We start from the raw sequence: 13,316 nt of genomic DNA, 5'->3' as shown, positions 1-13,316 counted from the left end.
GAGTTCCATCTTACAAATGCTTAAAATGTTTTTCAAGGTATCTACGATGAAAAAGACACACATGTGTTGGGTTAGGCATCATGTTAACATCTTTGAACCATAACCAAGAAATGAGAAAATCAAAGGTTTTGCAGATGTGAGACAGATCATCGGAGCCTCTAGTTTAGTCATTTTCCTGGTTGATGAACGTCCACGGAATCCTCTCCCAAATGTTACTGACATTTGGAAGCCAGAGCTTTAAACCTGCCCCATCTCCCCTAAATAAAGGAAACAGCCTTCTGTTTGCAATACATGATATATTTGACAATTTGTTTAAAACCCCAGAAAAGTGGAATGCAACATTGCCTGACCCTCTATAAAATTCAGAGATAAAGAGCAATCCCCTTCCCATTTCAGATTAAAGTCAGTGTTTTAAGGCACTCTGCAAAGCCCGCTTGCCTCTTCCTTCCCTGCTTCCACTCTTTTCAAAATGGCAGAATACCTGATTTTTCTTTCCAAAGTGACTTCCACATGCTCCTGCTCCTATAAATATCTCTGGAAACTGGCAACATCTAATACTGCAGGAGTAAAACACACACACACCACAAAGGGAGAAGGAAGAAAACTGAGGGTGCAAGGGCAGAGGCAGTTTTAGAGTATTATGACCAGTTTGGCTGCACTGGACACCACACTGCACAGGCCACCACCACGCCACTGTAGAACAGAGCCCCAAGAGGTGGGGCTGCCAAATTTTAGTGACATGCTGGGCAGCACTGAAATTTGAGAGCCCAAAGTCTGCTACTGGTGAGGGCGATCCAAAAAGAGCAGACAAAGATATGAAAGGAGAAGTACATCGAAAGGAATAGATTCAACCCTCTTTCTCCAACCCCCTCAACTGATTTAATGGAAGTTGTATTCATAGCCACCAATCCTGTTGATAAAGGACGACGACAAGGTTCAAGCTTAAGACAACAAATAGCACATGTGAGAAAACCATCCCTCCCTATGTATAGCTCTCTGTTTCAGTACAACCGACCCCACCCTCCGTTTTCTGTAGACCTTTCATACTCATGAGCTCACTTGAGGAGGGTGCATGTGTCTCTTAATTGAAAAAAATAACTTAAAATAAATAGATCAAATAAATAAGCTGAGTAAGTACCATTCAGTTTAAAGCAGTTCATGCTCAAGTCCAAAACACAAAGTGTGCTTGCTTCCCTGATGCACAACATTAAGATAAGCACAGAATTTGGCATGGAGCTACGCAGAGTGGAGTTGTGGAGGGCCGCTTTCTCTGGGCTCATCCACACTTCCATTTACCCTGCTGCTCCCCCCACCCCTGGGAAAACCTGTGGGTTAGCACTGAATTGGAACAAACAGCCGTTGGGTTTTCTGCAGATGTAGTGCTAAAAGAGCAGGCTTCCTGGGGGATGCAGCAGGGCAGAGGCAAAACGACTCAGACCTGTGCTTGCTAAGCAGAGGACAAGTGTGGGATAAGCCCAGGGTCCAGCACGGGAACAGCTTTCTCACAAAAAGGGCAAGGCGTTTTTAGCAGAGTTGCCGCCACACAGCTCTGAGATCTGTGAGAGCCAAGGGGGAGGCTGCTCTACTCTTGAGGCCCCAGAAGATGGATCTGAAAAGTCCATAAGGGTTTACTGGCTCTAGTGGTGAAGGCAGACCGCCCAGCCTGCTGTAACAGATGTCTTGGGGATGCGGCTCCTATGCATCCACCCTGGAGGCTGGAGCTCATTGTGCAAAGGCACAGGTGTGACATGCATTTGCACAAAAGGCAGCTGGGCATTGAAGAAGGTTAATGTCCAGTCTCAGAGCTGGAGAAAGTTTGTGAGTCCCCATTCTACAAACAGGCTCTATTTTTATCCCTGAGAGATGTTGGAACCTTTCGAAACAGCCTTCTGCACCCTGGTGCTCTCAGCCTGCAGTTTGGACTAAAAGCATGTTGCTGGAGATGATGGAGTTTGGTCTAAAACAGCAGGAGCACATTGGGGGAGGCTGCTTCAAGAAGATGGGGGAACCATTTCAAAACAGACATGGCCAACTGGTAAGATTGCATACATTTGGTAGAGGCAACGATTACAGGTTGGTAGGGTCCAGAAAGTCCACTTAACTGACCCAAGGTGCAATTTGCCACACAGTTCCCTGCAACTTAACCCACTGAATCCAATTTATAGCAAGTTGCAAGTGGGATCCAGTAAAATGTTCTAAGATAGCCCGAAGAACTGGGGAAAGCAAAGACTGCCAAGGCTGCCAGCCTCTAGGAAGAAAGTTGAAGCAGTGCAGGCAGGATGTTTTATTGTGCCAATGGCTGTTGCTGGATAATGTGCACAAAACTTAGCAGAGTAGAAAGGAAGCTCATTCTCAGCCATAGTTTTTGTCTTCTAAGGTGGAGTGGATAGCGGCTGAATCATATAACTGAAAAGCCATGAATTCATTGGTCTAAAAATCAGGCTTCCTCAATCTCGGCCTTCCAGATGTTTTTGGCCTACAACTCCCATGATCCTAGCTAGCAGGACCAGTGGTCAGGGATGATGGGAATTGAAGGGCCAAGGTTGAGGAAGCCTGGTCTAAATGGTCACTGAGGTTGCAGCAGTTGGGGGGGAGTGAAGGGGCCACAACTCTAATAGTGTGCACCAGCACACTGAGTGTTCACCTTTAAACTGTCATTTATTTAGCTATCGTTTAAAAATACATGCAAATGAGGCCATTATATCCAAGTTAATGCTTATATTTTTATGTCTATATAAATTCCTAATACAACCTCAACATTAAGGAAAAAATTGACAACTTTATAGTGCTAAGCTCCTTGCTCTCTTCCAGCCTCATTGCAGACACCAAAAACACTTTCTTAAAACAACAACAGCAGTGCTTCCAAAACCTATTAAGGGCTAGGAACTATTGAGAATGCAAAATGTGCCCATTTTGTACATCCTTAATGCAAAATAATTTAATCAAAAGAGAATGCTCAACAGTTATGAAATGAGGGGAGCATTAGTTTTTAGAAATAGCATTGTCCTATGCACAGGTGAGAATTTGGAAGGGGTGCTGTTTAACAGAAAGGCTTGCATATTTACATTGGCAGATGTCAGCCCCATAAAGATCTGGTTGGCTGTTTTCAATCAATATGTAGTATCAGTCATCCTCACCTCTTTGACTGTTGGCCATAGTCTTTTGTCTTTCCATTCCCTCTAAAGATGCTAGTCTTTTTTTATATGAGGAAAAAGTAGGGGGGGCTTAATGAAACCCACAAGCCACCCTGAGTCACCCCAATTTTAGCCCAATCATGCTTTCTGCAGCCTTTAGAAACAGGAGCTAAGGGGGCCAATGAAAGGGTAAGGGGTCAGGCCTTCTCTTGCCCCCAATGTAATCTGAGAACTGGCCTGGTACCTTCTCTGCATTTTTCTTGCTTTCCTAGGACTCCATCCCATTCTAAATATACCCATTTCATGGGATCCTCTACCTATTGTATGTCAGAACAGCTGACCCAGGCACTGCCAGAGACCCTTCTGATGACCCACTAATCCAGTATGTAAACCAGTTGTGCTAAATGTTTTTTAAAAAATATTTTTGTTATTGACAAAAAGCAGCCTGGCGTGGGGGCCAGTTTTGACTTGGGCCTGAAATTAGCTAGTGGGCTACACACCTGCATTCCTTCACAGCTGGGCATTACACTCAAACAAAGACTAAAGTGCTTACAATATTAGTCCCTGCTTTGAACATCTTGGGCTCATTCTCCCTGAACATTCCCTGCACCTTAAGTTGTATCTATTGAGTTCCATGCTCTCGCTCACCCAAGAAGCAATGAGGTCCTGCAATGTGCCTAAGAGGGACCTCTTAAATCACCACCCCTGATTGATCTTCACTTGAGCAACACACTTAAAATACACACACAAAGACTTTTTAGTTACAGTATCTCAAACAGTGAAGTAGCTTGAAGTAAAGTCAAGTTGCAAGGAGAACGGATACCAATTATCAGTTTTGCTGGCTAAGCCAAACTTGAAGGCCCCAACCCCCCCCCCCCCCCTCTGGGCAAGTTGGTGTCAACCCTTGCTGAAGCTGCCACTAAAATCTGAAAGACCAAATTCCACCCTGACACGGCTCTCCAGGGTATATTTGCCATGTAGCTGGCAAACAACCTCCAACCTTCCTCACACCTTTGGAGGTGGTGGGGACTGCCAAGCAACTAGCAGGCAGATCTCTGCCTACACCTGCAGGTTCAAACCCTGGAGGCGGGTCATTCCTCCTGCCCAAAGGTAGCACAACACTTATCATGGCAAGTGGGATTGTTGGAATAGCCATGTCTAATGTACACAACACCACTTACTATACTGCACAGATATGGGTTCCATCTTTTATATCCCAAAGCCAAGTAACAGGACATCAGTATTAGTTGTCAATCAGATCTCTATTCTACTGCACCAATGCATGTTTGCTAGCTTGCATTTCTGGCCTGGGGACTGGCTGTCTGCAAATCTTCAATGGGGACAGTTTTTGGTTCTTCACACAGGCCTTTTAACGCTGCCAGGGACAAACAATATTGTTGTCCATCTTCAAAAAGAAACAACTGCTGAGAAGCAGCATTCTGACCATGGGGCCAGGACCATGTAAAAGAACAAGCATTAGGCACATGATAGCCAGAAAAGGGAACTGGGGTGCATGCACACCTCTCTCCTAATGAGTTTCTTCAATACTCCAAAAAGGCTCATCTGCGGGATCAGACCAAAGGCCAATCTAGCCCTGCAGGTTGTTCCCCCAGCCTATGGGGGAACAGTCTATGGGAAGCCAGGGAGCAGACATGAAGGCAACAGCCCACCCCCAATGATGCTGCCCAGCAACTGGTCTTCAGTCCAATGTCTGTGCGAAGCCCACCGAACACGGCAATTTACTCTGTGCTGGGTGAAAAAGTGCCAGTCTCCCATTCTTCTGCTTAACTGGATGGGTCTTGGATTGGAGTGTTGTGAGAGAGGAAGAAAGACTTGCCATCCCCCTGGGGTCAGATCCCTCCTTCAGGGGATGAGGCCACAGAGCTGAAGTGGGAGAGGAATTTCTGCAAGAGGACCTAGTTGGGCCAGGATGTCTCCCGCCTGAAGTTATGCTGTTGCCCTCTTCTACCTCAGAAGCCTTTGTGGAACCTCTGTACTGCTGAGGCCATGGTTCAAAACAGAACAACTTCTCATCACTTTCTCTACACCATACATAATTTTTGACCCCTCTATCATGTCCTTCTTTATGTCTTTCTTTCATGTAAATAGTCCCAAATGTTGTAAGCCTTCCTCATGGCAGAGTTGCTCCAGTCCCCTGATCATGGCTGCCCTTACTTTAAGTTAGATATTCAAGTACCAACACTTAGGGTGTGATTGGGGCAGGGGTATTCCATACTATAATTCACTGTTCCTTTCCTTTTCTGCAACATTGTTTATTTTCTTTTTCCCAGAATTAGGATAATTAATTTTAATGAGATATTATATCTCATTTAATTTTAAATGAGATATTTTCTAAGAAAATATATATTTAAAACTGCACTACCTTTCAATAAGCTGTTCCATTTTAATTTTCAGAAACAGCAGAAAATAATAAAACTCTCCATTCAGCTTTTTGGGAGGCCATTATAATCCTTTGTGCAGAACATTTCCAGCAAGAGTTTGTCCTAGTCTTTCAGAGCATTAGGCTCCTCAAACAGTCACTGGTTTGCTGAGGTAATGGAAATAGCAGTTGCTCTTAGCCAGGGCCAAGCAAAGGCACAGGTCTTGAGAATCCACAGAGGCTGGGCAGGAAGACTTTGGTTACATTCCCCCAATGTTCTTTATCTGAGATGAAAACATGGGCAGACTATCACGGATGAGGACACATGAATAGCCAAAGTTGTAGGGCAAGTGTCAGGGAGATAAAGCTCAGGATGAACTGAGGCTTGTGAGAAAGGTTAAAAACAACAACAAGGAGCCAGTCTGGAGCAAGTGGAAGAACAAGAAAACCATAGATCAGTTGAATGGAAATGTTAGTGGGAGGCAGGGAGAAGATGGGACTGCTCAACTCCCACTTCACCTCTGTCTTCTCCCAAAAGTGAAATTCTGTCAAAAATAAAAAATAAAAAGATAGACGAAATAATTAAGGGAATTATTACTCAAGATGCAAACAGCAACACCTAGCTGCCCTAAATGTGGCCCAGGGTCACATGAGCTGCATTGCAGAGATAATGCAGTGGTACCTCTGGATGTGAACGGGATCCATTCCAGAGCCCCATTTGCATCCTGAAGTGAACATAACACACGACTGCGCGGGTCGTGTTTTGCCGCTTCTGTGCATGGGCGTGATGTCATTTTGAGCATCAGTGCATGTGGCAGCGCAACCCAAAAATGCTTAACCTAAAGCATATTCATCCCAAGGTATGACTGTATCAGAGTCCCTGTAATTTTTGAGACTTATTGGAGAACAGGTGGCATGCTAGGTGACTGATGGCGGGCAAATTCCCCCCTTCTGAAGATAGCGACACAAAGGGTGATTGATGGCAAGTTCACTTGGCATCAATGCTTAGAAAAATTCTAAACAGATTATTAACAGTTGGTCTGTCTTTAAAAAAGCACAATGGTTACAAAGAGCCAGCAAGAATTCATGTCAAGCTAATTTCATCTCCTTTTGGGCTGCAGCTAATGGCTTGCTAGATCAGGGGTGCAGATGTGCACAAAGTATCTTAGCGATTTTTAACAAGCTCTCTCATATTTTGATGGAAAGCCAGGTACTGTTCCCAAAGAGTGCTCTTCAATGGGTCATCAACCTAGAAACCCTCAGGGTTTCCCTAAACCCAGTGCTGTCCAATGTTTGCTCATCACATTTCCAAATGACACTAAACTGAGAGTTCTTGATAATACTTAGATGCAGGAATCAAGGTGATCTTGGCGGGATCTGGGCCAAAACTAACAAAACCAAACAAGCAAAATGAATTTCAACAGAAATGAATATGAAGTTCTGCATTATGGTAGGCTAACTAAGGTGCCCAAATAAAGGATAGGTGATACCTGGCTTGGCAGCAGTACATGTAGAAAGGATCTAGGGGTTTTAGTAGCTAAACATGATTCAGCAGGATGAAGTGGCAGTTAAAAATGCTAAGGCAATTCTAAGCTACATCAACATAAATATAGTGCCCAGATCACGACAAATACCCCTCTATTCCGCTCTGATCAGACCTGCCTGGGCACTTCAGCTGAAGAGCTGAGTGAGGAACCTGGAGACTAATGAAATCATAGCTCTAAAAGAGATGGGACTAGATGAAGAACTCGGTGGAAAATGTATCACTCTTTAGGAGTGCCAATCTCTGTTCACTTGAGAATTTAAATTCTTAAGGCCAGTAGTTGACCACTTGCAGAATTATGGTGGGAATCCACAAAAAGGCCCCATGTGCTGTGCTATTATGGATTCTGCAACCAATTGTTTGTTATACAGTAATTCACAACATAAATCTTCAACTTCTGTTTATCTCTCATCTACATTTTCTATCTGAAATAGTATGTTCACATTATTCTGGGAGTTAATGTCAGTAGTTTTGATCTTCTACACACTTTTCTACACTAATTTTGCTCAAAAGCCTTTTAATGCTCCATTTCCACAGTTGGAGAACCAAAAACCAAAGCTTGGAGCTATAGTCACTGACGCACTGTGTTCCTTCTCCCAGTTTCCCAGAACGGGTGTTGGCTGAGAGTCAGCAACAGAGCAGAAAGAGAAGTAAGCTGACTGCACATCTCTGGAGATTTCACAGGAGCTAAACTCCATAGGTTCTCTTCCCTTTCCTGCTAGGACACCATCACCATCATAAGCAAAGATGCTACCAATCTGTGGTTCTGACAAATGCTCAAGAGAAGTTCCCATTACCTTCCAATCTTCATTTATCCTACATAAAATCAAAAATTCCTCCTCAAATATGGGATGATCTAGTAATACTTTCCTTAACTACATTAAATATGGGAAAGGAATAATTTTCAGAAAACCTTCCCTCTATGTCATGCATTTTCAAATAGTGTTGGACAAGGACTTGGCAACCCAGATACAAATCCCCACTCAGCCATGAAGGTAATTTCATGATCTTGGACAAGTCATACTCTCTCAGCCTAAGCTACTTCACAGAGCTGTTGTGAAGACAAAATGAGGGAGCCATTGTATGCCATCCTCCGTTCCTTGGAGGAAAGTGGGAAATAAATAAATAAATAAATAAATAGGTCAGTCAGTCAGTCAGTCAGTGGCATCTAACCTTGTGAGTTTCTGTCCAGCTCTGACTGTCCATTAACAAGATAACGCTTTTGCTCCAGGTGGTGTTCTTTCTCCCAGTCTTTTCTCCACCATGAGCAAAACTGTCACTGATTGGGAGGCTATGGAAAGAAGTAGTGTTTCCAGCATTACCCATTTTCCTTGTTCAATGGCAATCTCAATCTTCCTATGGCAGAAACAACATACCAAGATTGTTAGAATCCAACCCGTCCCCCGCCCCCCGCCCCCCGCCCCCCGCACACTGAGCGATATTGTGCCTGGGCTTTTCTGGGTGCCAGATATAACCCTTTCCCACTGTGCTGGAGAAACATACTGTGCACAGACAATCTTCTGAAATACAGATTAACTGTGCTTGGATAAAAAGCAGAACTGGGGATGGTATGTGGTTTTTCATTTTGTTTTGTTTTTAAGGTGTAGGCAGTTGATTTGCCTTGCATTTCACCCACAGCATAGAAAACTATGGCAGAACTCCTACACTTACAACTACTTGAAACACACTGAGAAACATGCAAAAGGTCTGAACCCGATGAGGCCGAATCAATTAGCCCCAGAAAGAGGGAGAGTGGGTGATATTATTGGTAGTTCAAAATGTGTTTTAGTTCAGCACCATGGACAGTTTCCTCGGGATAAAGCTGCACTTTCTACAAATGTGAAGCTTAACAGACGGCATTCTTGTCCCCCCCTTTGTAAACATTTTCTTCCTTCTAATGAGCAGGTGATAATATTGATTATCAATAAAAAATGCATAGGTATCATGTTGTGGGGATATGCCATTCCTGTCTTAACCCAAAGAGCAGGCATTGCACTGAATGTCTGGTAAGAACAGCCTCCAGGACTACATCTAGTTGGCTGGGAAGCAGCATTGGCCACAGGCACTGGAAATCAAACACTGGATCTCTGTGTTTCAGCCTCTTTTCACATGAGAACACACTCAAAGTGTGAAACAACCTAAATCTTCTGAAGTCCATACGTCCAGCTACTCTACTGTGGCCTAGCACTGGCCATTGTGATCTCACGCTGTCTTGAAGAAGCCCTCTTTGCATTTGTATCGCAAAAGGCAGGTGAACACAGAGGTCTTCTTTGGCTCAGTTATCCATGCCAGTGGTGGCAAAAGCCCTCATTGATACCATCAAGTGTATTTTTTATTTGGGTGGTATCACTACCAAAGGCGGTCCTCTTTTGGGTCTCCACATAAGGACCTGGGCATCATTGGCATTGGGTTTCACTAGTGCATTTGGCGGGATGGGTTCCATTCTGCTCAAAATTTTGGGCTGCTCCTGCTGAGTCCTCCCCACTAGCCGGGCTCGCTTGCCCAAGAGTTGCATGGGGTCAACTTCAATGTCCACTCGCATCCTCCACTTTATAGTCTGCAAAATAATCTTTTCCTTGGTGGTCATATTCATGGCTACTAGCCATGTCGTAAAGCTTTGGTCCCGTTTGATCCTGGTTAGTAGTGGGACATTGCTGTCACTCACAGGAACAGCCCACGTTACGCTGGGGTAGAAATTGTCATTCATACTGACGGAGAACCTGGAGACCTTATTGGTGGGGCCAATCAAGGTCACTGTTTCTGTGGTGTTCCCGTACCAGGGGTAGCTCACTCCATCAGAGTCACTGATGGCTTTTACACGCCCTTCTCTCAAGTCTGGAAGTTCCCAGCTTGACCTAGAGGGGCAAAGCAAAAACAAAATAAAAACATGGGTTAAGAGCTGTATTAACAGTTGCTAAGAATGTTTAAGAGCAAGAGGGAAGAGGGGGGAAATAGGAGGGCAAGGGGAATGAAAGACTAAAAATACAATAAAAGGTATAGAAAAAATACTAAAAGTGAGTCCTATGCTTCAGGCTGGATCTAAATGTATTTCCCAGGCCTGGAAAGATTAAAAACTACCACTCTAAATGGCAAAAGAGCTGAAGTACAACACTTCAGCAGCAGAGAGCCTTCTAAGCAAATAGCTTTGGCTAGTATGTATTGATTGTGACACAACCTTCTCACATAGACAGCATCCCTTCACTGGCAACTTTTGCAACGATGCCACTGAAGCAGCAGGAAGCTGACTGTGCCCAACACTTTCAAGCACGCTAATACAGCAACCTCAGGGATTCCAGTAGGAGGGATGGATTCAGGTTTGGATCCACTTTTATCTATCTACCCCATTTCACAGTATGAGAACAAAGGGAACCCAAGAGAAAGAGAACAGGGATAGCAATTACTTTAGCGATACACCAAGAGCAACGTTAACCTGTCCCCTTCTAATTGAACTGCTGCTAATCACTCTTCTGGTAAAGTGTAGTGCTGCTCTTTGACATACTACGTCACTCTCTAAAATAGGGATAAGGAACCTGTGGCCCTCCCAATGCTGTCGCCATCCAACTCTCATTAGGCCAATTGCCAGCGATGATAGGAGTTGTGCTCCAGAAACATCTGGTGGGCCACAGATGTTTTCTGCTCTAAAATCTGACCTTCACACTAGGGGAACATAGAAGGCTATGCAGTAGATCTATGAGAACCCAACAGGGAGCACCCGCAAGAGCTTCTAAGATGCAGGTTTTCTCTCTCACACATGTGCATACCTCAATTTCTACCCCATTCCATTGTTCACTTAAATAACAAAGAGTCTTTCAGCACCTCCAATATTAATATATCTGCTGTGGCAGGATCTTACTGCAACTGAAAAACAAACATTGTTCTGGAACAATGTCCTTTGGACAGATGAGACCAAAGTGGAGATGTTTGGCTGTAATGCACAGCATCATGTTTGGTGAAAACCAAACACAGCATATCAGCACAAACAACTCATGCCAACTGTCAAGCACGGTGGTGGAGGGATGATAATTTGGGCTTGTTTTGCAGCCACAGGACCTTGCAGTCATTGAGTTCGCCATGAACTATATACTAAAGTATTCTAGAGTCAAATGTGAGGCCATCTGCCCAACAGCTGAAGCTTGGATGAAATTGGGTCATGCAACAGGACAATGATCCCAAGTACACCAGCAAATCTACAACAGAATGGCTGAAAAAGAACAGAATCAAGGGGTTGCAATGGCAGAGTCAGAAGAGTGGGCCAAAATTCCTCCACAATGATGTGAGAGACAGATTAAGTCCTACAGAAAACAATTAGTTCAAGTTTTTGCTGCTAGAGGTGGTTCTACAATTTTAAGACCTTCTAAAGAACAGATGATTATGTCCTTAAATGCAAAACCACAGAATTCAAAGAGGGTGTACTTTCTTTTTCCCATGATTGTATGTTCTATGCTGAGCTGCCTTTGAACAACTGTTCAGAAACTTTCAAAATGTGGTGAGCAATTTATGACTGGGAATGAGCCTTGGGCCTATCAGCAGCAATCTACGTCAGGGAAGACTTCAAAATGCTGGTCTTGACCTTTAAATCACAAATAGCCTTCATTCGATTTAAGGATCAACTCTACCTTTTGCATGGAGGCCACGTTCCCCACAAATGTCAAGCACAATGCCTTTTATCTGGTGGCAGTGTCACTGGGGAACTCCCACAATGCAACTGCTTCCCCAAAGAACCTTGCCAGGGCTGCCACAGTCTTTACTATCAGAAGGGGGGGGGGAGGAGAGGGTGACAATTAACAAGCTGGCAACGGGTTTCTTTTGTAGAATCTGTCATACATATGTTGCTACTATCCCTCAGCTCCTCATATGGGGACAATCCATTGACTTCTCTTACAGAACTGCTGTAAGGATTTCTGAAATAAAAGTACAATACAATGTAAAAATCAAATATCATTATGATTGCTGATTAGGAAGGATAAGAGCTCAAGAGTATCAAGTTATTCCAAATCATCATGAGGCCCAAGACAACCACATGAAAAGGAGCGCTAAAGTGCTGTTGAGTCTTCTAGCAACAGGAGGTAATTCACTGCCAGGACAGAACATTCACTTTCCTGATGCTACACTTAAAGGGGGACGTGTAGCTTTGCAGTGGTTGGCACAGCAGTGCACTGTCCAAGGTGCTTTCTTGCAGGAGGAGAAGGGTGCCTGGTGACATGGGGACAGGTGCACTCACCTGCCCAGGTGGGCTCAATTAGCACTGCTCACAAAGGACCATGTTGCTGTAGGTGTTGGAGCATCGAAAGGGGAGGGGAAGAGACACCCACAGAGAAGCAGCTGAGGGCCAAGCTACACCAGAGGACAGAAGACCCGCAACTCACCAACCTCTCCCATTTTCACTTTTACTTGAGAGCTGCCACGGGGCTTGTATTTCAGCAATTTCCTCCCTGGGTTTGCTGCGATTTGGGCTGCTTGGCCCCAGAAAACTCTAGGCGAGGAGGAGCAGCCTTTGCCCAAGACAGCAGCTAAGGAAGGTGCTGCTCCCAAGGGCGCCGTCCCACCCCGCCCCCGGGCCGAGGGGGGGCTCTTGCTCCCGGGGCAGCCTCGGCCGGCCCAGCTGTCCTGCCCGGTGTCTTCCGCCGCGGCGGCCTCTCCCTTTGGGGTCCATGAGCGGGTGGGGGGGGGGCAGCCATCTTTGTGGGAGGGCGCAGGGTTCCTAGGGCGACCCGGTGAGCCCCCCCCCTCTTCCCGGCGCCACTCACATGCCCAGGTCGCTGTAGGTGTTGTAGAACTCCATGTGGTTGCAGGCCTGGATCCAGCCCACCACCCAGGTGTGGCGCCGCGGGATGGGCGGCATGAGGACGCGCGCGGCGGCGCGGAAGTAGGGCGTCCGGTAGCGCAGCACGATGGGCGAGGTCTCCTCCAGGGCCGTGGCGCCCGGCTCGATGCACGCCGACACGTCCGACACCACGATGTGCTCCCGCCGCACGCGCGCCTTGCACGCCACGCTCTGCAGGCAGCCCATGGCCCGGCCCCGCCGCCCCCGCTAGCCCGCCCGGCCCCCGGGGGCCCCGCCGCCGCCGCCGCCCCCCGCCCGCCGCCCCCCGAGCATCGCCGCCCGCCCGCCCGCCCGGCGGCTCCACCTGCTCGCCCGGCCCGCCACTCGCCGGCGGCTTCCTCTCCGACGCCGAGCAGGGCGCGCCGGGGACACGTGTGAGGGAAGGAGTCACGTGAAGGGAAGGAGAAGCGGGTCAGAGCAGCGGCGCCCAAGCGC

At 46.2% G+C, this 13,316-nt stretch overlaps 1 protein-coding gene across 2 annotated transcripts; it reads right to left on the bottom strand.

The window, feature by feature from the left end:
- Positions 1-279: 279 nt before the first annotated feature.
- On the bottom strand, positions 280-13,073 carry FAM78B (family with sequence similarity 78 member B). Of its 2 annotated transcripts, none has more exons than XM_083446589.1 (2): positions 12,805-13,073; positions 280-9,912 (listed from the first exon to the last, which is right to left on the bottom strand). In XM_083446589.1, exons 1-2 carry the CDS (start codon positions 13,065-13,067, stop codon positions 9,390-9,392), a joined length of 786 nt encoding a protein of 261 aa, XP_083302715.1. In that variant the 5' UTR covers positions 13,068-13,073; the 3' UTR covers positions 280-9,389. The 2 variants fall into 2 exon arrangements, with proteins under 2 accessions (XP_083302715.1, XP_083302716.1); XM_083446590.1 differs by lacking the exon at positions 12,805-13,073 and adding an exon at positions 11,674-11,829.
- Positions 13,074-13,316: the final 243 nt, after the last annotated feature.

Source organism: Podarcis tiliguerta (assembly GCF_965153285.1).
Source record: "Podarcis tiliguerta genome assembly, chromosome: 6".
NCBI lineage: Eukaryota > Metazoa > Chordata > Lepidosauria > Squamata > Lacertidae > Podarcis > Podarcis tiliguerta.
Note: the sequence above shows the minus strand (reverse complement) of the source record. Positions and strands in the feature narration are given on the sequence as shown.

What these genes read in the sequence shown, in the direction of transcription:
- FAM78B (XM_083446589.1), bottom strand. Translation starts at nt 13,067, where the DNA reads ATGGGCTGCCTGCAGAGCGTGGCGTGCAAGGCGCGCGTGCGGCGGGAG. An exon ending in ACCTACAGCGACCTGGGCAT is followed by an intron (nt 9,913 to 12,804) that starts GTGAGTGGCGCC and finishes TTGCCCCTCTAG; the next exon opens with GTCAAGCTGGGAACTTCCAG.